The 16,201-nt window shown below is 44.9% G+C and overlaps 3 protein-coding genes and 2 long non-coding RNA genes across 10 annotated transcripts in view; 2 read left to right on the top strand and 3 right to left on the bottom strand.

The window, feature by feature from the left end:
• Positions 1-353: 353 nt before the first annotated feature.
• On the bottom strand, positions 354-2,818 carry LOC139581617 (uncharacterized). The gene is made up of 2 exons (XR_011676258.1): positions 2,681-2,818; positions 354-2,397 (listed from the first exon to the last, which is right to left on the bottom strand). It is a non-coding gene; the product is annotated as an uncharacterized lncRNA (long non-coding RNA).
• LOC139581616 (uncharacterized) lies at positions 2,334-7,175 on the top strand. 2 transcript variants are annotated; one of them, XR_011676256.1, is made up of 7 exons: positions 2,334-2,446; positions 2,636-3,732; positions 4,084-4,167; positions 4,459-4,563; positions 5,111-5,319; positions 5,894-6,025; positions 6,181-7,175. It is a non-coding gene; the product is annotated as an uncharacterized lncRNA (long non-coding RNA). The 2 variants fall into 2 exon arrangements; XR_011676257.1 differs by lacking the exon at positions 2,334-2,446 and having other exon boundaries at positions 2,734-2,834.
• Positions 7,176-7,177: 2 nt separating this feature from the next.
• LOC139581612 (zinc finger and BTB domain-containing protein 3-like) lies at positions 7,178-11,426 on the bottom strand. 3 transcript variants are annotated; one of them, XM_071411562.1, is made up of 2 exons: positions 11,389-11,426; positions 7,178-10,422 (listed from the first exon to the last, which is right to left on the bottom strand). In XM_071411562.1, exon 2 carries the CDS (start codon positions 10,418-10,420, stop codon positions 8,603-8,605), a length of 1,818 nt encoding a protein of 605 aa, XP_071267663.1. In that variant the 5' UTR covers positions 10,421-10,422; positions 11,389-11,426; the 3' UTR covers positions 7,178-8,602. The 3 variants fall into 3 exon arrangements, with proteins under 3 accessions (XP_071267663.1, XP_071267664.1, XP_071267662.1); XM_071411563.1 differs by lacking the exon at positions 11,389-11,426 and adding an exon at positions 10,967-11,043; XM_071411561.1 differs by lacking the exon at positions 11,389-11,426 and adding an exon at positions 10,562-10,922.
• A 44-nt stretch (positions 11,427-11,470) lies between these two features.
• trpt1 (tRNA phosphotransferase 1) lies at positions 11,471-14,548 on the top strand. Its single transcript, XM_071411568.1, has 7 exons — positions 11,471-11,838; positions 12,604-12,685; positions 12,843-13,012; positions 13,215-13,392; positions 13,624-13,680; positions 13,787-13,897; positions 14,007-14,548. Exons 1-7 carry the CDS (start codon positions 11,782-11,784, stop codon positions 14,027-14,029), a joined length of 678 nt encoding a protein of 225 aa, XP_071267669.1. The 5' UTR covers positions 11,471-11,781; the 3' UTR covers positions 14,030-14,548.
• The window catches only part of LOC139581614 (fermitin family homolog 3-like), a 10,704-nt gene continuing 8,999 nt past the window's right edge, over positions 14,497-16,201 (bottom strand). For 2 of the 3 annotated variants that reach the window (XM_071411565.1, XM_071411564.1), the window contains exons 13-15: positions 15,569-15,693; positions 15,156-15,297; positions 14,497-14,969 (exon numbers count right to left, since the gene is read on the bottom strand). In XM_071411565.1, the coding sequence (XP_071267666.1) occupies positions 14,790-14,969; positions 15,156-15,297; positions 15,569-15,693 (447 nt within the window). In that variant the 3' untranslated portion in view covers positions 14,497-14,789. Of the gene's footprint in view, positions 14,970-15,155; positions 15,298-15,512; positions 15,694-16,201 lie in introns of those variants that run through there. The other variant, XR_011676255.1, reaches the window with a different exon arrangement.

Raw genomic sequence — 16,201 nt, 5'->3', positions numbered from 1 at the left:
CAAGGAGTGAGCTCCAGTTTCAGGGTCCAGATATGTATTTATCATAATAAACACGAGAGAGCTACATATGTTATGCATACGCCATTATGTCACTAATAATATACTATAGTACCAAGACACACATAGAGACACAATTCCAATAAATACATTTTTATTTCATTTTTATCAAAATGCATCCACAAATAGGAACACAAAATAATTGTAGCAGGAGTGGCACTGACCAATAAGTATGAGTGTGTTAACAAAATAACAATTTAAGATATATATTTTAAATGTCAAGTGCTGAGTGCTACATTACTTAGTAGATATACCTTTAAGACAATATTGATAGAGAACGAGGTCAAAGCATAATCAATAGTTTGACATTTATTCAGGGATAGTGAAACTCAAACACATCACATACACTGAGTATAACAAACATTTGGAACACCTTCCTAATATTGAGTTGCATCCCCTCACCTCTACAAGTTGTAAAAAAACAAAACAGCAGCGTTGCAGTTCTTGACCCAAACCAGTGCGCCTAGCACCTACTACCATACCCTGTTCAAAGGCACTTCAATCTTTTGCCTTGCCCATTCGATGGCACACATACACAATCCATGTCTTAGTTGTCTAAAGGCTTAAAAACCCTTCGTTAACCTGTCTCCTCCCCTTCACCTAAATTGATTGGAGTGGATTTAACAAGTGACATCAATAAGGGGTCATAGCTTTCACCTGGATTCACTTGGTTTAGGTGGTGGTTTTGGCCTAAATTAGTTAATAGACCAATAACAAAGAGAGTTCCAAACATCTCTGCTAATAACAGCTCATTTTTCATGTTCCCCTTGCCACTCTGACCACTCCCAGACATTCTTAGCAACATTTTTGCTTAAGAAATTGCATGGATTTACCCACAAGGCATAAAACTTCAGTTACAAGTATTAACAAGCATTACCAAGCATACTTCTAGGCATATATACACTAAGGCTAACTTAGAAGACAAAGCATGATGCAATTGTGAGACTATGTCAACAATGGACAAATGAAATAAATAAGAAAAGATCGTTTTTGGGTGGCATTTTCCTTTAAGGCAAAAACAAAATGAAGCTGGTTGGTCAGGGTGTATGGGTGGGCATATAATGAATCCCATCAGGGACAACTTTAGCATTTTAGCTAATTAGCAACTTTTCAACTACTTACTACTTTTTAGATACTTTGCAACTACTTAGTGTGTTTGGTAACCCTAACCTTAACCCTTTAACCTAACTCCTAAACTTAACCCTAACCTAGTTAACGTTAGCCAGCTAGCTAATGTTAGCCACCTTGCTAAAATTCGTAACATTTCATACTTTCAGCAAATTCGTAACAAATAGTACATTTGAAAATTTGTAACATATTATATGCTTTATACATTCGTAAACTATAATACAAATTGTAATTCGTAACATGTCATATGAAATTGGGGTTGTACATCCACAAATTAATACATACCATATGAAACGTAACTTATCATACTAAATGGAATGTGACGGATTTACGTACTGAATAATACGAAATACTCTGAGACCAGGTTGCACATACAGATACACATACCCTTTCTCTCTCTCTCGCTCATATACACACCTCTCACTCGCTCGGCTCTCCCTTGCTCTCTCTCTCTGAACACACACCCTCCCCCTCTCTCCCTTCCAGTCTAACCAGAGACGAGCATGATCCAGGGCATGAGTTGTAGCAGGATGCTGTTGTAACGGATGTGAAATGGCTAGCTAGTTAGCGGGTACGCGAGACAGGTTGCACATACAGATACACATACCCTTTCTCTCTCTCTCGCTCATATACACACCTCTCACTCGCTCGGCTCTCCCTTGCTCTCTCTCTCTGAACACACACCCTCCCCCTCTCTCCCTTCCAGTCTAACCAGAGACGAGCATGATCCAGGGCATGAGTTGTAGCAGGATGCTGTTGTAACGGATGTGAAATGGCTAGCTAGTTAGCGGGTACGCGCTACTAGCATTTCAATCAGTTACGTCACTTGCTCTGAGACTTAAGTAGGGTTGCCCCTTGCTCTGCAAGGGCCGCGGCCTTTGTGGAGCGATGGGTAACGACGCTTCGTGGGTGACTGTTGTTGATGTGTGCAGAGGGACCCTGGTTCGCGCCCGTGTCGGGGCGAGGGGACGGTTTAAAGTTATACTGTTACACTGTGCAGCGTGACTCCTTTCTTCAGGATGATGATGAAGACCTGTGTTCACCACTACAGCGTACAGCAGCCCCGTCCACATGAACAGCTGAGGATGTAGCGGTAGTTACGGAAGCCCACACACTGGCCGAAGAACACACAGTAGTGGTCTCGTCTCAAAACACACACCTTACTGGCATAGCAGTGGGAGCACTGTGGGGGAATGTGGGTCTCACATGTACCTGTGGGTCAAGTAGAGGTGTGTTACAATGTAATAACTGCAGATAACAGGTAATGAACACCGGGGAAATAATATTTGAATGATGAGATCAATCTCTGCTCCATAACATTTTCTGAATATCGCTAGCCTATTGATGAGGTACCTCTGGCCATCATTGCGTAGTCTCAACACACATTCAAGTGATTAAAACAGTCTGAACAGTTTTTTTGTCCTAATGATGAACCACTTTGTCTATTTAGACTACCTCCAGCCTTGCGCGATACCTTCTAAGCCAAGAAACACACCGTTGATGCTGGGGCTGGTTTTCACAAACAACGAGGCGTTCCACACAGTAGACCACTGGGTCTTGTTCTGGTCCAGTTGGAGCGGCGCCTCGACCAGGTAACTCACTTCCGCCGTGATGGAGAACACGAGAACGGTGTTCAGAACGACGGGCAGGTAGCGTCACGTCTTCTCTACGCGATCCCACAACCGACCATCGAAGCTTAACCATGTCATGGTGCCTTCTCAGTCTTGTGTCCTCTATGCTTCCTTATTTCCGCCGCTCTGATGTGATTTTATCTAACAGGGTTATAGCTGACAGGCGAAAGGGGGATGTTTTTCACAGACGGACACGTATCATGTTTGAGATCTGATGTTGACGTTAGTGATTACGGACAATTCTTACTCCCTTTACCCACATTTAAACTGACTACAACATGTCTGTTGTCATTAAGAAAGATCGGTGTGTGGATAAGTGTTGATGCGCCTTCATTTCACAAAGGAAGTGGAGCTGTCAGTGTAGCCAGTGTTACATGAAAATACGTCCCCCATATCTATAAGTATCGCGTCCATGTTCTATAAGTATCGCGTCCATGTGTGAAATGACTAAAGGACTGTATGTACTACAACAAAGATGTTGTATTCCTCTCTGATTATAATTAGTCCTGTGCATTTGCATTAAGATAAACTCTCCTAAATATTAAAGTTAATTATTGACTATTAGATATTCAAATTACATTACTTTAATTTTATGGAGGTTATTCATTAGTGTAACGTTATTTCTTCAATATATTTTCTTAATCATAGATGGTGATGACAGCAAAGATAGGTTTCCTCAATGCATCTGTGATGACAGTGAGGTCCATATGCCCCCTGTTCCTCCCCTTAAAAGAGAGCAATCCATCCAAACCTTAATCCATGTTAATCCCAGGCTGTGCTTGTGAGCCTTCAATTTCAAAGGTTTTGTGGTCCCTGTCATGCCCATAGTGAAAGAGAAATGATGTCTACCTGGTATATGGACGGTGTCGGGGAGAACCGAGGTGGTTATACAGGGACCAGAACTTCTGCTACAGACGTGAGAGCGAGAGAACTTTCAATCATCATTTCATATAAAACTTTCATTTCATTTGAGATGATACAGGGGTTGAATGATTGCTGTGACTTGATGTGACTTGTACTAGTATGACATGAAAGGTTGTTTTTTTTGTTGGTCAATTTGCTTTTTCAACATTGTTGTTTTGATTGTGAGACAATCCATTTTTGTTTACTGTACTGTAGGGCAGGGCAGGCTACCAGAAAAAGGACAGTGTCTGTCCACCACTAGGGGTCAGTGTATTATGGAATAATCCACGTCAGGAAGCACTGGAAATAAAATAAATCAGAGCATGTTCAATAGCTCTGTTCTGTCGTGTCCTCCTCCCCACAGTGAGCACGGGAGGATGAAGCTGCAGAGTAACCTTGTGGAGAGAGAAGAGCAGCGATCTGGCACATGAGCTGGACATCAAACCAGGTAAGAACCATTGCTTCATACAATCTAAACTTGCTCAAATGTACACTAACTAACAATGAACCAGCAACTAAACCCAAGCTAACTGTCAACATTGGCCACACTGGCCCTAGCTGACTGTTAAGTGTGTGTGTGTGTGTGTGTGTGTGTGTGTGTGTGTGTGTGTGTGTGTGTGTGTGTGTGTGTGTGTGTGTGTGTGTGTGTAATGTAATTTGTAATTTACAAAATAGCCTCCAACACTACTCAGCAAATTGGATGTAGTCTATCACAGTGCCATCTGTTTTGTCACCAAAGCCCCATATACTACCCACCACTGCGACCTTATGCTCTTGTTGGCTGGCCCTCGCTTCATATTCATCACCAAACCCACTGGCTCCAGGTCATCTATAAGTCTTAAAGGTAAAGCCCCGCCTTATCTCAGCTCACTGGTCACCATAGCACCACCCACCCGTAGCACACGCTCCAGCAGGTATATTTCACTGTTCATCCCCAAAGCCAACTCCTCCTTTGGCCGCCTTTCCTTCCAGTTCTCTGCTGCCAATGACTGGAACGAATTGTAAAAATCACTGAAGCTGGAGTCTTATATCTCCCTCACCAACTTTAAGCATCAGCTGTCAGAGCAACTTACCGATCATTGCACCTGTACACAGCCCATCTGTAAATAGCCCACCCAACTACCATATCCCCATATTGTTATTTATTCTTTTGCTCCATTGCACCCCAGTATCTCTACTTGCACGTTCATCTTCTGCACATATAACCCTACGGTGTTAGTGCTAAATTGTAATTATTTTGCCACTATGGCCTATTTATTGCCTTACCTCCCTAATCTTACTACATTTGCACACACTGTATATAGATTTTTCTATTGTGTTATTGACTTTTGTTTATCCCATGTGTAACTCTGTGTTGTTTGTTTCGCACTGCTTTGCTTTATCTTGGCCAGGTTGCAGTTGTAAATGAGAACTTGTTCTCAACTGGCCTACCTGGTTAAATAAAGGTGAAATAAATAAAAAAATAAAAAAGAGGCACCATACCCCAAATGAGTTGACTGCACGTGCCAAAAACATGTCTTCCTGTGGTGAAGAAGACGCTCTTATCCAACACGTCAAAGTTTACTTGCCCACGTGGAAGTTGGAGGAAAACCTTTGAAAGGTAGATAGTGAAATATCTGTTTATGAGTTTTTTATATATATATATATATATATATATATATATATATAGTGTAACTGTGTTTTTCAGTCCACACACTGTATCAATATTGTCAACCAAATGTTTTGAATATTTTTGTTTGCGAAAGTGCCCTAGAAAATCGTGCAGGCTGAGCATGGGAATCAGTCCATTGCATTGTTGAATAGACACGCTAGCTAGCTAAAGTTTGCCAATTATACTGTTATCATAGGTTTGCCAATGATCTATTTTATATTTATTCACTGCAGTGCATACATTTTCCTTAAAGCTGAAATCCGCAGAGAGGTATATTACAAAGGAAGATCAATGCCTTAGCCAGCTAACTTGCCTTCTGTTCTGGGCAAGGTGTGTCTTTGCGCTAAATCCCGACTACTCAAATGACGTTGCAAGAGAGAGGAAGTGGGAAGTAACAACCGCTAAAGATCAACATAGGAACAACGTGTGATGGCCCAAATGCCCATAAATGGAATGTATTGTAATCTATAATAGTGCATATGAGCCATATACATGTTTCTGACATTGTGCCCCTCGCTTTCAGGATGTCATCCAATTGCAGTGTGACCACGTTACAGCTGGACTCGGTGAGACAGGCAGAATGCCACCCTGTTCACCTGCTACCCTGCAGAGGTGTCCCAGTTCTTTACAGCCACCATCAAAGACTGAAAACATGGTACGTTGAGGCAGCAGTAGCTGAATGCCTGCATTCTGTACATAAACCGTTGTGGAAAACCAACATCTGATGTCACAAAGAGTACTGAGTGTTGTGTGTAGTTTACTGTCAATACAGATTACTTTAATACAGATTCTCTTACACATTTCCCATAGAGAAAACTGTCTCGTTCAGGGGTCGTGGGTTAAAAGGTCAGGAGCTGTCCACAGGGCTACACAGGCCTGGTGCGAAGAGAGGTCAACAAACCAGGCTCTGACCAGGAGGTAAACAATAAACACTGCCTTAAATCATCACTGTCTGGCCAACATTCACATAATCTACCATAGCAGGTCAACAACTCACAAGGAATACTGTCAGAATCTGCTCAAATCTGTCTGTAATCACTGACCAAAATCTACAAAACATTTGCCACTGGGCAACAACTCACAAAGATAGCTATAATCAATGTTTGTGCTATGATCCCCACACCAACCAGGAAATATGATACACTTCCTTTTCCATTGTCTGCAGCTTGGACACATACTGTACAACACCATGCTGCATATTTAAACTCTTCACTCACTGACAGTAATGCTATATGTGAGCTAATGTGTGTGTCCAGGACAGGACAGTGAAGGTGTCCTCAGTGTTCAATAACATCACCTACTGGAATCTCGAGACTCCACCCAACTCTGATGACGGCATCGTCATGGCAATGGCCTGATCTGGCAGAAGTGGCGAGTGTGCAAAACAATAATTTGTTTTAAGAGGACCATTAGCATGCTTTACCATATGTGGCCCAGGCGTAATAACACATGATTCATCTTTGACAGATACACATGCCAGTGGATGACTGACATGGAAGAGGCCAAAGCAAAGATCAATCCCTTCTCTACCCTAATTTTCCTGCTGCAGCCCGAAGACTGCCTCAATACATTGGTTGTGTTCAGTAGCCATTGCTTAGCTTGTGAAAATAGGAATAATGGACAAACAATGGGTAGAACACTCCTCACAGTCCCTAGTGTTGTAATGGACAGTGTCTATCTTTTACAGATCTATGGGGTGGATTGTGCTTGCTGTTTCTTGTGACTTCTGTAGCTATTGTACCATGTTCTTTTTGTTGTATATTTCTGTCAACAATTCTACTCATATTATAGGCCATTGTAATACAGATTGTGTTGAAGTCATTTATTGAACAGTACTCCAATTGAAGGAAATATCTAAATATGTTGGACTGAAGAACTGTCCATGTTCTATTCACAGCAATGAAGTAGTAATGATACTCATCCAATTGTGAAAGTTGGCAACAATGGAGATTTCTATATAGAAGTATCAGACAATTATGCTATTAGCATTGACAAAAACTGTACCCTTGACAACTGCCGATTTCTATCTAGAATATATCATAACATACAGGTAACTGCCAAAATAAAGGAAACACCACCATATGTTTTAATATGGCGTTGGACCTCCACGGGCCAGAATAGATTCAATGCACCTTGGCATAGACTCTACAAGTTTCTGGAACTATTGGAGGGATGCGACACCATTCTTCCACAAGAAATTCCATCTGGTGTTTTGTTGATGGTGGCGGAAAACGCTGTCTCAGGCGCCGCTCCAAAATCTCCTATAAGTGTTCAGTTGGGATCTGGTGACTGAGACGGCCATGGCATATGTTTTACATCTGATCAAACCATTCAGTGACCACTCGTGCCCTGTGGATGGGGCCATAGCCATGGTAGCCAAAATACATTTACATTTAAGTCATTTAGCAGACGCTCTTATCCAGAGCGACTTACAAGTTGGTGCATTCACCTTATGATATCCAGTGGAACAACCACTTTACAATAGTGCATCTAACTCTTTTAAGGGGGAGGGGGGGGTTAGAAGGATTACTTTATCCTATCCTAGGTATTCCTTAAAGAGGTGGGGTTTCATGTGTCTCCGGAAGGTGGTGATTGACTCCGCTGACCTGGCGTCGTGAGGGAGTTTGTTCCACCATTGGGGTGCCATGACCATAAGCATACATGACCATAAGCATGATGGGATGTTAATTGCTTAATTAACTCAGGAACCACACCTGTGTGGAAGCACCTGCTTTCAATATACTTTGTGTTTCTCATTTACTCGTGTTTCCTTTATTTTGGCAGTTACCTGTAGTACAGTACACTAATTATTTTGGCACTGAGGTCATAGTAAGACATCTGGTACAGATACATATGTAAAAGACAAAAGTCCTGAAAGTCCCATTTAAAATAGCTAAAACACCACTGGCCCCTGTCCCTCAGGAATGCAGACCCAGCTAGTTGACCAAGTGCCAGGTCTGCTCATTCCCGGGCATGGGCATGTCTGGCTTGCACCACCTGTCTCACCACTAGGTCTGAAAAGACCATCCTGGTGGAGGGCAACATCAGGGCGACACGCTCTAAATCCTCCCTCAACCTGCGCACTAGGTCTGGGCCTCCTGCGTTTTTCAGACCATTTGGAAAGTCATTTTGAATGCATCCCAGATCGGACATGCAAGACCAGGATGTCTGGTGTTGGAAGGGGGAAGGCATAAATGATGTGTCATTTTCTTTAGTATGGAGAAGTATACAGCTAGCTGTGTGGAGGCTGGCCCTCCTCAGTGTCTCCCTTACTGCGTTTGGCTGGCAGGCTGGAGTCATGAGCCTTCCTAATGTGGCGGTACAGGTCACCTGACTGCGTGTAGCTACGGTAACAGTAGCGGCACTCGTAGGGGCGCTCGCGCGTGTGCACAATGGCGTGTCGCCTCAGGGTGTACGCGCACGAGAACGTCTTCCCGCAGACGCTGCACGTGGGGACATCCTCAACGTAGTTCCCCATGGAATCCTGGAAGTAGACGGGCTGGTCAGAATGTTGGCCCACAGAGGGGAAGAGGGAGGAGGGGAAAGGGGGAGCGTCAGAGGAGGTGGTGCCGGGTCCGGAGGGGGAGAAGGAGAGAGGCTCAGAGGGGTGAGAGTGGGTCATCTGGAGTAAGGCGTGGTGGGGGTGAAAAGGGAGGAAGTGGGGGTTGTTCAGTTCGTCTCTGTGGTTATCATCATCAAAGTCATTCCTATCCTCTACCTCCATCATCATCCCTCGTTCTCTCCCCTCTATTCCTCTCCTCATCACCACTCCTTCCATCTCCTCAAACTCCTCGTCTGAGATCACTATGGCCTCCACCTTTACCTTCACCCCATCCTCCTGCTCCACTTCTCCTCTCCCTGCCAGGGGCTCCTCCACTCCCACAGTCCCCATGTTAGAGTGTTCACTAACCTCCCTGCTCTCCCTCTCTGACCCCCCATGCTGCAGCCCTTCAGGCCTGGACAGGGTCGAGGTTTGGCCCTGATGGGTTACAAGGTTCAGGTTGGGAGGTGAGGTGAGGTGGAGTGACAGTGGATGCTGTATTCTAATCTGAGGGTGTGTGTTGATACTGAGACCATGCTGCTGGCATTGCATGCCTGGTGTGATGACTGTGCTCTTGTTGTCAGAGACAGGGTCATGGCTGTCATGTTCTGGACTGGAGGAGCTGCTGTGGTCAGACTGGGTCAGTATCCCCACCATGGAGCTGGAGCCATCAGTCTGGGTCACAGGTACCACTGGTGATGCCGCTGATGAAGAGGGCTGGCGCTGGTGGCTACTGTGACTGTATGACTCTGTGGAGCTGCAGGGGCTGCAGAGGGCCGAGCCTCCCTGACCCTCTCCCTGACTCAGACCCCCCAGCCGGAGAGAGGGACCGGAGGAGAGGGTAACCAGCTCACCCACATGAGTGAGAGCGTGGTCCATGCCCGGCTGGGTGGTGTCGGCCATGTCCGGACTCAGAGGAGCATGCGCCAGAACGTCCACCCTCCTCTCTGACCTCGTAGAAGAGCCCAACTGGCTTTTCTGCAACGCCATTGACGCAGACTGAGACACTGACATTGCCACGGCCACCGCTTTGGCAGCTCCTGTTGCCATGCCAACCCCGGGTCCACTACCACCCACTGCTGCCACTCCACTCTCCTCTGGGCGCGTGCTGTCTGCCTCAGCCGGTGGTGGTCGGTGCTGTAGCCGTCTCTTACACACCCGGACTACCTCGTTCATGTGGAGGAAGCTTGCCGCCGCCAGCACGTCCTCTGCTGGGGGAGGGGTCTCCAACCTCAGCACGCCTTCGTACATGAAGTCTAACAACAGACCGAACGCCGCTGCTGTCACGATATCCCCGTCCAGCGTGACCGAGCTGGCCCCGCCAGCACCAGCAGACCCTGGAGGATCGGAGTAGAACATGTGGAAGAATGGAGAGCAGGAGGCCAGGACAGCCCGGTGGGCGAGGAAACGGGAGGAACCCACGAGGACGGTGCAGTCGCACAGGAACCTACGCTGACGCTGAGAACGCAGACCTGACAGGAGCTGCAGGGAGTGTTGGGGGAACTCCATGACTGTAGAGAGGAGGAGAGATAGAAAGGGGGAGGGAGAGGGGGACATAGGAAGGAGAGAAGGAAGAGAGGAGAATGAGTTACAAGGGAGTCTGATGGATAGGATGACATGTAAGAAACAAAGAACCAGTGAAGCACCTACTGAAAGTGTTGCAGTGTGCTCCCTCACACTGGCAATCAATATACTTCAGAGAAGTCTGATTGGACTCGCCACCCTTGTCTAGTCTAAACATCAGACTTGCCATGGTTACTCCATGGATTATCAGTCTGACTGAAGTCACCCGGTTGTCAATTGTATTTTCAATCTCTTCATGTATGGCAGGTGATGCACAATATGTCAACAATAGCAGAATGTAACCGAAAATAGTCGACCAAAGCATGTGTCCTTGCAATCAGCTGTGTGGTTAGGTTAGGCTCAGCCATAATCAGTATAAAAAAAAAACGGAAATACCAACCATATACAGAACGTTGAGCCTAACGTTACATGTTAGAGACGAGTGTATAAGTATTAAACTCTAGGATTCTAAAAGAGGCTATCGCTTCTGACCTTAGTCGTCAGGCATCGGTTGTATGCATAGTGAAGGCAAGAAACCCCTCATGCTTCTCTTCCCAACAAGCGCTGCAGGCAAGACATAACGATCAGTCATTTTCGATAGCTAAACATCAAGCACTGTTGTTCATAACTAGAAAACATTGCAGGTTCTTAGTAGCGAGTAAGTGCGCGATAAACACGAGTGAATCATGTATTTGAATGTTTACAGCTGTTTTGATGCTAGCTGGCCCAATGTTAGCCAGCTAACTGTTAGCTTGCTGATACTGAATTATGAAAATATTAGCCCGTACATCTCTAAATAAACATGTTTCATATCACTTCATTAAGGCTTTATAGGGGCATGTACCAAATGTAGTTAGAAACATGATTGTTATATTTCACTCAATCATTGGCCAGCTGCTACAATATATTCTTACCTGCTAAAGACGTAGCCTCTATCCTGGCTTTATTGACACAAAACAAAGAGATAAAGACACTTACTGCCACCTACTGGTTGGAGTCTGAACAAAGTGGAAGTGGAATGTGCCTGCTTGTTTACATTTCGTTCTGTTTTTACCATATATGTAAATGTCTATTTTGCCAGTGAGTTGTACGACCACAGTTGTTGATTGTGCTTACGTGCGAACATTCAACATTGCGCTTTGAATGTGCGAACTTATTTTTAGTACGCATGGCAATTGGCATGTTTAGTAGGCATGTCGGGCACCATACCATTTGAATCATTGTGGTAGCTTGCCTTGCTGTGTAGCCTACTGTAATGAGAATTGAGAGAGATCCATTCCACGTTGAACCGACAGAAATAACTGTAAATGGACCGTGGAGGAAGAGGACGTGGAGGAAGAGGGAGGCGAGGTAATCGTGTAGAGGTAAGAGAAGAGAGACAGATATTAGTCCCTTTTGGGCTGTACCCTATTTCTAAATATTGCATTATTCCTTCTCCAATTCAATTATAGCTAGTAGCAGGGTACTGGAAAGCATCTGGAGATATTGTTTTCCCTACAGGTTATAGAAAGAGCAGAAGCTCTGAGTCAGACCCCTGGCCTAACTACAGGTTATGGAAAATGAGCTGTTTTAGTTTTTCTCCAGTAGGTTCCCTGAAGGAGAAAACGTATATGTCAAAGATAATAAAACAACAACACTATAGTAAATAGGCCTACTATAGCAGGAGTGTCAAACATATGGGCCAAAACTGTGTAGAAATGACAATGAACTTATATTGATACAGTTTCTTGACTGTCCAGCTCGCTAATAATCACTGTGCACAGTCAATGGACCTATATTGATACAGTTTCTTGACTGTCCAGCTCGCTAATAATCACAAGACAGTTAAGGCGCATCGAAAATTTCAAAAACGATGGATATATTTGATTTGATTGAGTTCGACACCCCTTTACTACAGTAATGTACGCGTAAATACTACAGTATACTACAATCCGCAAAAACACTAAAGTCATTACTATAGTATATACTAAAGTTTTATTTTACTGCAGTATTTATACTACAGTATACACTACAGTATTGTTGGACTAAAGTCTGCAAAAACACTACAGTGAATAATATAGTATTTACCATACTATACTGCAGTATTTTTTTACGTGGGTCACAACCTGTGTGCATGTGTTGCCTTTCAGGACAAGGATGTCTGCCTCTCCAAGTCTTTGTCCTTTGCACTGCGCCATGGAGCCAATCAAATGGGACTTCACATGAATCCTGGTATAAAAGCAGTTTATTTGGCTGCATTTTGTCTATCTTATAATAGTTACCACTGTACCAGCATTTCATATTGCTGCACAATTAACATGACATGCAATCTACAATCTGTACTCCTCATTTAAGTCTGAATAATAATGCTGTACCTCATTGTCCCTAGATGGCTTCCTATTTGTGGAGGACCTACTGGCTCATGCACAGTTCCACGCCTTCTCATTGGAGGACGTGGAGAGAGTTGTGGCCACCAATGACAAGCAGCGATTCAAGCTCCGCCCTCACCCTGAGGACGGACGGCTGCAGATCCGAGCCAATCAGGGACACTCTGTGCAGGTAGGAAATATTTCCAATATAGTGCACTTATTTTGGCCGGAGCTCAGCCCACTTAGGGTCAAGACTAGTGCACTATAGAGAATAGGGTGCCATTTCTGACACATCCCTAGGTGGAGCATGACGGGGTCATAAACAATGGCTAAACAGTGCCAGGTCTAGTGTCAGTAGTAAGGGTCTGCTGTGTGTCTGTCTGTCTGGGCAGGTGTGTGATCTGGACCTGAAGGCTGTACAGTATGGTTCTCCTGATTGTCCCAGGGAGGGAATCCATGGCTCCTATCTCCGCAACTGGCCCTCCATCCGCTCCGAGGGCCTCAGCCGCATGAACAGAACACACATACACCTGGCCATGGGCCTACCGGGAGAGGACGGGGTCATCAGCGGTAAGGGAGATGGGGGAGAGAGCACTGTGAAAGTATTTTGGCTGAAATACTCCTAGATCATAGCCTACTCCTGGATTTAAAAGCATGCTCAATGAAGAATTTCCTAAAGTGCTTTTAGTCCCGAAATTGGCTTAATCTGTGTCTGGATCTGGGTCTGGGTAACTTCTCATAGAGCCTGTCATAGATGGCATTCGTTTTGATGTCTGTATCTTTTTGCTCCCTTTGCTCCAGGCATGAGGAGAGACTGTGACCTGGCCATATTTATTGACGTCCCCAAAGCATTGTCTGGTAAGCTCACCCGAGGTAATTTACAGTAGCCAAGTGCTGCCAATGTAGTGCTCTCATGTCTAAATGCATGAGTATTTTCCTTTGTGTGTTTTTGTTTCTTCTGCAGAGGGTATCCAGTTCTTCTGGTCGGAGAACGGTGTATTGCTGACACCTGGGGACACTGAGGGGAAACTACTTCCCCGATACTTCAGCCGTGCCCTAAAACTAAGACCCACACGTGAGTACCTCACACATGACACACACTCATGAAGAGAATGATGTTAGATGGGAGGGATGGATAGAGAGGGAAGTGAATATTGACAAATGATAGAAATCTTCTGTTTCAGAGAGTATTCTGCCACTGGAGTAGGTGAAGAGGGTTATCTGTGCTTTGGAGGTAAAGACTTGGCTGAATTTGTCACCAGACGGCTGTTGATTTCCAGTTCTGTCTAGACTGTTTACTGGTAACCAATACTGTTCAGGACCAGAACCCTGAAGACTCTGGGTGAATAAGACTGAGACTGAAAACACCGTCAACAACAACTCAACAACAGCTCTAATACCATACAGGACACAGTACAGGCACAGAGACTGACTGGTGTTCCTGATAACATTGTCACATGACAAAGACCCAGAGGATGCTATCAGATGGGAACCAGCAGGCACAAGCTGTGGGTTTGCCAACGGACAGTCTCAACTGCTCCACAGAGATACACACACACTGCCTGCGTCTTCCTGTGCCGTCAGTCACATTTCAGGAAACTCTGCCACCATACTCTTAAGGACACAACCATCAAGCCAAATGCCTCATCTGGAAATTAAAACACCTGTCAACTGTTTTATATATGTCAATAAACATATTTAATTCTGGATTTCAGAATTGACAATTCTTTACATTGTTTATCATTTTCTATTAGACTATATTCATGGGTCACCTCTTCCTTGATTTATTGAACAAGCAACTGCATGTCTTTTAGGATCCCAGGGTGGACAGGTTGTCATTTCTCTTCAAGGCTGCTGCAGCCGCACCCTTAAACACTCAAACTGTCCACTGGTGTATCTGATGTATAGATTGCTCCTTGGGCTATAGCTGTTGTATATTACTGGGTGGGGGGTGGGGGTTGAGGATGTCACAGAGCTTCGTGGCCCCCCGTCAGCTTGTGGAAGAGCTCTTCGTTGAGCGTGTCACTCTGCTCGCGGCTGCGTGTCGACATGAAGATGTAGCCTCCAATGAACTCATGGACGATCTTACAGTCAGCCGTCACACAACTGAACGCCATGTTCACGTTCCCATCAAACTCTATCGCCACCTGAGAGTTCGTAACACCCACACACACACACACACCAAAGATGAGAAAACGCTAAATGACCAGAAAAAAGGGATACAGAGACAGTGTTCAGTGTGTATTTGGCGATGTAGATTACTAAAGAAGATTATGTGCAGAAAAATGTGAACATTTTGATTGATTGTTTGATTGATTGACGGGTCAGGTCACCTGTCGTATGTCCCAGTTGACGTTCCACTGCCTCATGTTGTTGTAACGCCAGGTCTTGACCACGTCTCCCACCCCCAGGTCGATACGGATCAGACGGTTGGGGGCGATACCCAGCACCTCGTCCTTCCTGCTGCCCTTGAACCTAAACGGGTCAGAGACCAGCCACTAGACGCAACTTCACCACAACAATTTATCATTAGACCAGCCCTTAGCCTCTCACTAATCTTTAGTGATAGACTTAACATAAATGTAAATTGAGGTATCTGCCTAGCTAGTGCACGCAATATTTGGTTCTAGGTACCGAGACTAGCCTCGCTGTGAAACATGTAATACACTGGGTTGCCAGATCCTCCTTACCTCACCACCACAAAGGAAATTCCAAAGTCTGGCAGGGCCTGCCAGATCCTCCTTACCTCACCACCACAAAGGAAATTCCAAAGTCTGGCAGGGCCTGCCAGATCTGGAGAAAGCGGAGCAGGGCGTCGGTCAGGGAGAGCTGAGCCACGTTCTGATATGCCTCCAGGATACGAGGGGTCAACTGGGCATGGCCAACGAGAAAGAGGGTCAAGGTTATATTATGTGGGGTTAGAGGGAGGTATAATGGCCTCTCTCAAGTGACTCAACTGAGTTGTACTGTGTTTGATATACAGGTACCTGCCAAAATAAAGGAAACATTTGTAAATTAAGGTTCTGGCGGCTCTCATGGTGTGGGGTGTATTTTCTTGGCAAGGTAAACACTAATAAAACGATGTAAGCCATATGCCATGGCCGTTTCAGTCACAAGATCTTAACCCAATTAAACACTTATGGGAGAATCTGGGGCGGCACCTGAGACAGAATTTTCCACCATCAACAAAACACATACTAATGGGATTCCTTATGGAAGAATGGTGTCACATCCCTCCAATAGAGCTCCAGACACTTGTAGAATCTATGCCAAGGTGCATTGAAGCTGTTCTGGCCAAACGCCCTATTAAGACACTTTATGTTAATGTTTCCTTTATTTTGGCAGTTACCTGTGTATCGTGATGTAGTTCATCAGGGTT

This window comes from Salvelinus alpinus, chromosome 7, assembly GCF_045679555.1.
Source record: "Salvelinus alpinus chromosome 7, SLU_Salpinus.1, whole genome shotgun sequence".
Lineage (NCBI taxonomy): Eukaryota > Metazoa > Chordata > Actinopteri > Salmoniformes > Salmonidae > Salvelinus > Salvelinus alpinus.
This window is presented reverse-complemented; position numbering and strand designations above follow the sequence as displayed.